This window comes from Penaeus monodon, chromosome 4, assembly GCF_015228065.2.
Source record: "Penaeus monodon isolate SGIC_2016 chromosome 4, NSTDA_Pmon_1, whole genome shotgun sequence".
NCBI classification, from domain to species: Eukaryota; Metazoa; Arthropoda; class Malacostraca; order Decapoda; family Penaeidae; genus Penaeus; species Penaeus monodon.
In genome coordinates, this window is record NC_051389.1 from 16,089,219 (window position 1) to 16,099,218 (window position 10,000).

General features: G+C 51.0%; 1 protein-coding gene across 1 annotated transcript in view; it reads right to left on the reverse strand.

Annotated features, from left to right (window-relative positions):
* The window catches only part of LOC119572470 (chromatin-remodeling ATPase INO80-like), a 225,168-nt gene that overhangs the window by 15,483 nt on the left and 199,685 nt on the right, over positions 1 to 10,000 (reverse strand). Inside the window, exon 32 of the mRNA XM_037919581.1 lies at positions 615 to 836. Coding sequence (XP_037775509.1) covers positions 615 to 836 — 222 coding nt within the window. The remainder of the gene's footprint in view (positions 1 to 614; positions 837 to 10,000) is intronic.

Genomic DNA, 10,000 nt, shown 5'->3' on the forward strand with positions numbered 1-10,000 from the left:
TCCCTCTCTCATAACTCCCTCCCCCTTGACACCTCCCCCCCCTTTTTTTTTGACCGGGCACTCCCACTCCCGAGACCGGCTACTCCATAACACGGTCCGCCGGCTATAACGTCCGGCCGGATAAAACGGGTTCCGGATAGGTTGAGCTGGCTAAAGCGGCCGGCCGGACAGCGTGACATAACGGGGGAGGGGGGAAGTGGGAGGGGAGTGGAAGGGAGGGGAGGAGAAGGGAAGGAAGGAGAAGGGAGGGAAAGAGGGTGGGGAGGGGAGGAAAGCGGGAGGGGAGGGACCGGGAGGATGGAGATGGGGAGGAAAATGGGGGGGAGGGGATGTGGGAGTAGGAGGAATTGGGGAATAAGGGAATGGGGAATAAGGGAATGGGGAATAAGGGAATGGAGAACTGGAGGCATGGAGGGAAGGCAGGTGCGGAGGGGTAAAGGGCTCAGCAAGGAGAGAGGGGAGAGAGAGAAAAATGGTCTGAGGGAAGGATTACGGAGGCGATTAAAAAGCAAGAAGAGGAAACGGGAAAAAAGGACGAGGAAGATTCAGCTGAGAGTGAAAGGCAACGAAGCCAGACAGACACTCATCCAAGCCATACCCACGACCCCACTTACCCGGCGACCCCGTCCCTCCGAAGCCAGCGGAAGATGCGCCTCCAACGCCGCCGCCGCCGCCGCCGCCGCTCACGCCGCCCCCGCCGCCGCCGCCGCCCGCCTCCGAGGGCCTGGAGAGCCGCCCTCGCAGCCCCGATCCCTTCGGGCGGCCGCGCTTTCTCTGGCCGCGGATGGGCGGCGCGGACGAGGACCCGCCGCCCAGACTCGCTGCCGAGGAGGACACTGGGGAGGGAGACAGCACACGTTAAGGACCATATCATTTATCTCATTAATAAATGTGAAATACACTTTCCTGAAGAGAAAGGCGGGCAAGGAAGGGCGAAGAGAATTTAAACAAGGGAGGGGATATAAGAAGAACGAAACACAATTTAACAGACAAATATGGTGAAATGTGTGTTTGTGGTGTGTGTGTGTGTGTGTGTGTGTGTGTGTGTGTGTGTGTGTGTGTGTGTGTGTGTGTGAGAGAGAGAGAGAGAGAGAGAGAGAGAGAGAGAGAGAGAGAGAGAGAGAGAGAGAGAGGAGAGAGAGGGAGAGAGAGAGAGAGAGAGAGAGAGTCTAACTATTATATATATATATATATATATATATATATATATATATATATATATATATATATATATATATATATATACGATTATGGGGTAAAAATGAAACGTCGACAGAGAGAGAGAAAATACGAATATCAGAAAACATAATATAAATCAAACAAATACACAATTCACAGACAGAGTGTGAAATAAAACAAATTCCTGGTGACCAAATTCAGCACAGAAACAAGGTAAGATCTCTTCGATTTAGATTAGACGTATAAACAAAAAAGAAATGGGCTAAAGAAAATAAATAAATACACAAATAATAGGAATATAATGTTATTAAAATACAAGCAAAAAATCGACAAATGTACAAACGGGCAACCCTAAACCTAAACAAGAACAAATAAACGACACCCAAACAAAGAAAAGAAACAGTTACAAAGTACAAGCGCAAAATAAAGACTATAACAAGAGCAGCAGCAACAACAACAACAACAACAAAAAAAAAACTTTAAACCCCAATTGATGACTTCAAGGAAACGGGGGGTTAGGGGGGGGCGGGCGGAGGGGAAGACGGTGGGGGGGGGGGGGGAATCGTATCATGCAAAGGAGACAAAAGGGTGAATGGGGGGGTGGGGGAGGGAATGGGACGACCCCCTCCCCTTACACATGCATACATACGCGCTGGGGTCATTGTCTATGGGAGCATGAAAGAAGAAAGGGGAGAGGGGGGAGGGAATGAGTGAGAGAGAGGGGGGAAGGAGATAATAGGAAGGGGAAGGGGAAGGGGAAGGGGAAGGGGAAGGGAAAAAGCAAAGGAGAGGAAGAACAAGAGAGAGAGAGAGAGAGAGAGAGAGAGAGAGAGAGAGAATAGAGAGTGAAAGAAGACTAGTTAGAGAAGGGCAGAGAGAGAAGGAGACACAGGAAAGGAGGAAAAGAAGGGTACACGGGGGGGGGAGGGTACACGGGGGGGGGGAGCACAGCTCCATCCCGCCCCCTCATAACCTCACGCAACGCAACTCACCTGTGCCACATCTCTCTTTTCAAACGCTCGTAAACCACAAGCTCACATAAAAATAATAACAGAAGATAATAATAATAATAATAATAATAATAATAATAATAAAACAGTGGCACTCCCTCTGCCAGCCCACCCGTAGCACCACGCTGTGTGGTGTCCCTTTCCTAACCACTGGGACACCATATCAAGGCAACATCATACCAAATTAACAAAGCTTCATATGAGCACTGGCCACCAAACAAAAACACAATAATATCATCATTCACTAGACCCCATTCCAGGGGTGGGTGTACAGTCAACAGTGTTATGCAGTGCCACTATAACACTCTGCCGACACGATTGATGGCACCGTCGGCACCCTTATTTCACCCTAGAACACAGAAACGGCCTCTTCCCACATGGCCGACTTGTGGCTGCCATGCGCATGAGGGGAACTCTGACCTATCACATTCCGCCTGGACCGATTTTTATTGCTCTCATTCTTTTTTTTCTCTCTTTTTTTCGCCCCTTCTATCTCTCTTTTTTCAACCTTCGTTTTTCTTTCCCTCTCTGCTTGCCTGTGTGTGTGTCTGTCTTTCTCTTTCTCTCTTTTTCCCCTCTCTTCTCCCCTCTATCTATCTTCCCTTTGTTCCTTTCCCGCGACCTTCGCATTTCCCTCTCCTCTCCTCTCCCTCCCTTCTCCCATTTCCAACTGCCTTCTTTTCTCTCGAACTGACCATCCTAAGAACTCCAAATCTCAAGCATTGCATTAACTTCTTTCACCTTCACGCCCCCGCCTCCTCCTACTCTTCCTCATCCATCCCATCCACTTCCTCCTCCCCCCCCCCCACGTCCACCCTCTCCTCTTGCTCCTCCTACATCCCACCCCCCTTCTTTCATGCTCCCCCCCCCCTTGCATCTCCCCTCCCCCCTTCCTTGCCTTCCCTTAACCTGGCTTTTAGCAAGATTGGACGACGGGAGGTGTCATGCGGTATCGCGCTCTGTCAAAGGATTAGCTGGAACCACTAGGGGAGGGAGGAAGGGGAGAGAGAGAGAAGAAGGGGGCAGGAGAGAGGGAGAGAGGGGGAGGAGAGAGGGAGAGAGGGAGAGGAGGGAGAGAGAGAGGGTGGAGGTGTAGGAGAGAGAATGAGGAAGGGCTGGAAAGGAAGAGGAGGAGGAGGAGGAGGAGGAGGAGGAGGAGGAGGAGGAGGAGGAGGAGGAGGAAGAGGAGGAGGTGGTGGAGGTGGAGGAGAAGGGGAAGGTGGATAGACGATGACGATGAAGAGGAGGAAGAGAGGGGGGGTTAGAAGCGGAGATAGAGGAAGAAGATAAACGGGACATACAAACATCAAAGATAAAAGGCTCACTAAGAAAGAAGGGGAGAGAGCACAGAGGAAGGACCGGCGAGATTCACAACGAGAAAGAGAAAGACCGGGAAGTAAGGGCAAGATAAAAAGGGGGGAAACAGAGAGAAACGCTCGCGGGGGAAGGAACAAAGCAAGGGGAGAGGAAGAGGGGAAAAGGGAGAGAGGGAGAGAGAGGGAGCCGCCTAATTAGCCAGTCAGCTCCGCCGCCATTATCAACCGCCAAGTTGCCTTCTGCAAGCGGCAGTCTGCGACGCCCGACCTGGCCTCGAGGCGCTCGCAAGGCCTCGTCGCCTCAGGGCAAAGCCAGGATTCGGAACACAACTTTTACGCTTCTTTTATTATTCATTTACTTGTTTACGTCCGCCAGGTTTGAACTAACGCAGGGAAGTCACGGTTAGGTATGAGAGAGAGAGAAAAATACCGTGAGTATCATGCCATGGACCTGCATGGGGAAACAATGATATAAATAGAGATATAGATACAGACAGTGTGTTCGCATGCATGTGTGCGTGTACGGTAGAATATATTTTATTTACAAAGACCTGCGTCCAAGTCTTTAAAACAAGTAAACAGACAAACAATCAAACAAGAGAACTGAAAAAAGGGAATCGCAGAAATGGAGTGCAAACAAATTCAGGGAAGGAATTAAACCGTGAAAGAAGATTTAATGGTCGCAATTAGAAGATACTTGCTGGGTTAAAAATCGGACGAGAAGCACGAGACGCTCGGTCATGATTCACTTTGCCAGCCTCAGGACTCGCCACCGTGCCTCTTCTCCTTTCTCCGCCTCCCTCTCTTTCTACCTTTCTCTTTGTCCATCCCCCTCTCTCCCAAGCCTTGCTTCTCTCTCCTATCACTCTTCCACTTTCCTCCCTCCCTCTCCCTCTCTCTCTCTCTCTCTCTCTCTCTCTCTGTCTCTCTCTCTCTCTCTCTCTTCCTCCCTCCCTCTCCCTCTCTTTCCCCAAACCAGCCAAACGTCAGGCAATAACGGTCTCGATACCGGCCCCAGCGACGTGACCTGATGTCTCTGATGCAGGTGACCCAGTTTACGAGGCAGCCGAAGGAGCAGGCTACGGAGTGTGGCGCGTGGAATGGCCGAAGAGAGGAGGAATGAAGGGAATGGATGGCAAAGATAGTGAGAGAGAGGAGAGGGGTAGAGAGGTAGGGAGGGAAGGAGGGAGGGAGGGAGGGAGGGAGGGAGGGAGGGAGGAAGGGAGGGAGGGAGGGAAGGAAGAGAGAGAGAGGGAGAAGAGCGCGAGGGGGAAGATGAGGAAAGAGGAAGAACTAGTGAAACGAGGCAAGAACCAAAACGAGAGAGGAAACTCACCCCTGGCCTCGTGGCACAGCAACAACCCCCCCCCCATCCCTCAGTCCCTTCCTTCCTCTCCTCCCTCTCATTGCACCTCCCCTACCTATTCCCCTTCTTCCTCCCCTCACCCCCTGGCCCACACTTCTACTCCTGCTCTCCTCTGTCCACCTCTCCCTCTTCACTCCCCTTTCCCGCTATCCGCCCCTCCCCCTCCCCTTGTCTCTCCCTCCCCTCCCCTCCTCTGTGACGTCGATTCCCGATCTGCCGTGATCTGGCAGGTCGATGCGCCAGACGTAAAGATTTTCCCCCCGTCTGCCTGACTGCCTGACCCCGTCCTCGCAGGCGACCTCTGCCTCATGACCGACCCGACGCCGCGCGGCTCGTGTCATGCAAGGCCGACACGGGGTCTCATGAGAACGATCCCGGGCTGGGGGGGGGGGGGAAGGATGAGGAGGGGAAAGACGGAAAGGAGAGGAATGAGAAGAATAGGATGATGTTGAGGAGGAAAAGGGGGAGGGGGAGGGGGAGGAGGAGGAGGAGGAGGAGGAGGAGGAGGAGGAGGAGGAGGAGGAGGAGGAGGAGGAGGAGGAGGAGGAGGAGGAGAGAAAGAAAGGAGGGAGGGGGGGGCGAGAATGGGATATGGGTAGATGAGGAAGAGGAGGGAGACGGGTTGGGAAATCATGAAGAGGAAGTAAAGAGGGGAGAGAGGGAAGAAGAAAGACAGGAAGAGGTGTTTGAACGAGGAAGCGAAGAGGGCCAAGAATAAAAGGTAGCTAATCAATCCAGTTTTTCTCCCTCCCTCTTTCTCGCCGCTCCTTCCACGTTTCCACATTCGAAAAAAACACAGGGACGAGAAAGATTTAAAGAAGGGAGAAAGAGAAATATACAAGAAAAATCACTATGTATGAGAACGTCTGCCCAAGTGCATGCATGACCTGTGAATGTGGGTTGGGGCAGGAGGAGGGGGGGAGGAAAAAGGACAAAAGCGAAGAGAGGGGAGAAAGGGGAAGAGAAAAGGGGAGAACAAAAAGGATAAAAGACAGGGGGGAGAGGGAATTCGTAGAAAGGGAAGCAGGGGGGTGGGGGTGGCAGGACTGGGGTAGGAGGAAAGGGGAGCGACGGAGGGAAAGAGAAGAAGGGAGGGAAGGATAACGAAGAAGAAATCACGGAGGAAGGGAGGGGGGTGAAACAGGAAACAGAAGGAGAGAGGAAAAGGAACGGAAAGGGAGAGGAAGAAGGAAGAGAAGGAAGAGACCAGAGTAACGAAGGTTAGAAACAAGGAGTAAGAGGCAAGGGAAGTAACAAAGGGGAGGAGACGGAGGGGAAGGTACCAGGAAGGAAGGGGAGCGAGCACGGGGGGGGGAAGGGGAGGACAAGGGGAGGAGAAGGGGAGGAGTAGGAGCAGGGGAGCAGGGGGAGATCGTGCCATGCAATCCATCCGTCAGCCACTTTGCCAAATTGCGGAGCGGCGACAACACAGACAACCGTGATCCGCGCCATGCAACGGCTGCTGTGAGTCCGGCTTTCTCTTTCGCCATTTTGTCCGCTCTTCTCTTCCACAGACGAAGAGGAGAGGGAAGAGGAAGAGGAAGAGGAAGAGGAAAGGAAGAGGAAGAGGAAAGGAGAGAGGAAGAGGAAAGGAGAGAGGAAGAGGAAAGGAGAGAGGAAGAGGGGAAAGGGAAGAGGAAAAGGAAGAAGAAGAGGTGGAGTGGAGAAAGGGGGGAAGAGGAGAGAAGGAATTAATGAAAGTGGAGAGGGAGAAAGTGTAGTGGGTAGTAAAGTTGACATCACAGAAAGGTCAGAGAGAGAGAGAGAAGAGAGAGAGAGAGAGAGAGAGAGAGAGAGAGAGAGAGAGAGAGAGAGAGAGAGAGAGAGAGAGAGAGAGAGAGAGAGAAAGTATGCATAAAAGGAAGCAGAGGAAAATATAAAATTGATAATGATGAGGATGGTGATAATGATAACAACAACAGCAATTATTATACATAAAAACTGATAACACAAAATACAAACAACCAAAAACGAGTATAGAGAAAATAAGAGAGCGCACAGACGACCACCTGAACCAGCGCCACAAATCACCCGAGCCTTTTCTCCGCCCGACACGCGCTCTAATACACTGTTATACCAAGACCGGGCCAAGGAACGGGGGAAGGAACGGGGGAAGGAAGGAGGGGGATGGTAGAGGGAAGGAAGGGAGGAAGAGAGAAAGGAGGAGTGAAGAGGGTGAGGGAGGAGGAAGGAGGGAAGTAGGGAGAGGGGGGGGGGGAGGAGGAGGAGGAGGAGGAGGAGGAGGAGGAGGAGGAGGAGGAGGAGGAGGAGGAGGAAGGAAGGAGAGGAGAAGGGGGAAGAGAGGAAGGAAAACAAAGAGTAAGAATGGAGAAAAGGTAAAGAAAAAAAAGAAAAAAAGAAAAATAAAAGCACTTAAAGAAAATATGAACGAAAATAGAAAAAAAGGGAAAATCACAGAGAGTGAACTCCCCTCCCCCCGCCTAGTTAACCGTATTGCTCTGGCGACGGGGCTGTTTACCTCTCGTGACAGGTGCCGTGACTGGGTCCTGTTACCCCGAGCGAGGCCGAGGGGATAGGCTGAGGCAGCGATTGAGTGGTGACCGTGTAGTTAACCGATTTTTTTCTGTTGTTCGTCTTTAACAAAATAAATTGGGTCTGTCTGGTGCAATAACCACTAGCCTGGATTTATTTATATTAACACACACATACACATACGTACATATATTCATACATAAACACATCATGAATACGCACACATACGCAAAAGTACATCAACCACAAATACACAGATATACAACTTCTATCCCCCCCCTCCCTCCCACCCTCTTATAACATCGTCACGTGACCCCATCCCCCCCCCCCAATTCTAACTCATGACTCATCCTCATCACGTCTATCTACGCAGAAAAAGGTCTTTCGTGTGACGCCGGGATGATAATAAATGGCCGCGTTTGCTCATTTTAGCCTCTTTTTCTCTTTAGTGATCACGTGACTAATAAAATTGATCTGACTATAAATGAACAGCAAAAAGCGAGGAGAGACAGAAAGATAAACAGAGGGAAGATGGAAAAAAAAATTCAATGTTCCAGCGATTGCAACAGCGAACGGACAAAAACGACTAAGAACGAAAATATAAGAAATAAAAATAAAAGTAAACAGATGAGGAAATAAAACACATGTAATGTAATTAAGTCCTAAAATGACGCAGAGATGCATATAAAATCTATATACATACATAACACACACACACACACACACACACACACACACACACACACACACACACACACACACACCACACACACTCACACAGAACACTAAAAACAAAAACCTGAACACCCAACAGCCAGCAAGCGGAGGCAGGGAGCCCGAGCAGAGCGGCCCGAGCCCCGCCGAATTACGAGGCAGTCCCGGGAAAAGACGCACGAGGGCGAGGGGCAGGGGGTGGGGGGAGGTCGAAATTAAACTGCCTTCAACGCTAATCCTCCTTCCGGGAAAAAGACCTTGGCCCAGGGAAGTTGCGTCATCGCCGTCTGCGTGGTGGCGGCGGCGAGGCAGCGGAAAGGGGAGGATGAAGAAAACGAAAGAAAATTAAGGAAGAAGAAGGAAGTGGAGGAAATGAGCAAGAGATGGAAAAACAACATAAAGATGAAGTTGGAGAAAAGGGTAGACGAGGGAAGAGGAAAAAGAAAGGGTCACTTTAACATGGGCGTTAGTGAAACGTGGGGACGTTTTACCGTAGATCTGTAAACATGCTATGGAAAGATTGAGACCAAGATAATTCTATTACTACTTTTACTATTACATCGCCACCATCACTTCTACTACTACTACTACGTCTGCTACAGCTTCTACAACTACTACTACTGCTACTGCTACACACTGTTGCTACGACCACTTCTATCACCATTGCTTCAACTAATAACATCAACCCTACTGTATTACAACTATCACTGACCATGACTTATTGTAGACTACTACCACAACGACGTACACACCACCACCTTGCTACTATGCACTACCACTAACAAACCTCTACCACCACCGCCCCTAATGCAAATAACAATAATCATTACACCATTTTATTACGACAATCTTTATTCCGACGAGACTGTAACCCGGAGCGATCACAGCCATAAAACTCGGGCATAAACTCGCGGGAGGATCGGGGCGGCTAATCTCCCATCTGACCCAAGCACGCCAACGGACGCGATGATGGGGGGGGGATAAGGAGAGGGAGAAGGAGAGGGAGAGGGAGAGGGAAGGAGAGGGAGGAAAGGACAGGGAGAGAGAGAGGGAATGATAGAGGGAGGAGAGGAGAGGGAGAGGGAGAGAGAGAGAAAGGTTACAGATAGATAAATAGAGATGAAGAGAAACACAGTAACAATATGTGTAAAAGAATGAGGAGGGAGGGAGGGAGGGAGGGAGGGAGGGAGGGAGGGAGGGAGGAGGGAGGAAGGGAGGGGGAGGAGAGGGAGGGAGGGAGGGAGGGAGGGAGGGAGGGAGGGAGGGAGGAGGGAGGGAGGGAGAGAGAGAGAGAGAGAGAGAGAGAGAGAGAGAGAGAGAGAGAGCGATGAAGAGATAGAATACGCGCGTGCGGCCGTGCGTTAAGCCGAGATACGGGGCACGAAACGCAGGCAAAATAAACACAGGAACCGAGAGAGAGACAGGAGGAGATAGGGGTGGCGGTGACAGACAGGTGAATGGCCAGCCAGTGACGGAGGGCAGACGCCGTGTCCCCCCTTCCCCCCTCCACCCCCTTCCACGCCCTCCGTAGACAGGAGTGTGGGGGGGGGGTCCCAAGCGAATACGCAAAGAGGAGGAAATGAATTCCGGTACAAACAGGTTTCTACCATTGCTCATCTGTCTCTATTTACGTCTGTCTGTCTATCTCTCCCTCTTTCTTTCCGTTCCTCTATTCCTATCTTTGTACGTCTGCCAGCCTCCCCCCCTCTCTGTCTGTCTATCTATCTGTCTGTCTGTCTGTCTGTCTCCCTCTCTTATCATCACACCCCATCGCTACCTCCCTCCGCGGGTGATGGGGCAGACAATGGGGCAGGGCACTGAGGGAGTGCAAACAGGTGGGTAGGCGGCGGCGTGGGAGGGGGTGATCCATCAGGCATTGTCAATACCCAGTGCCCGAGTTTTTTTTTTTTTTTTTTCTTTTC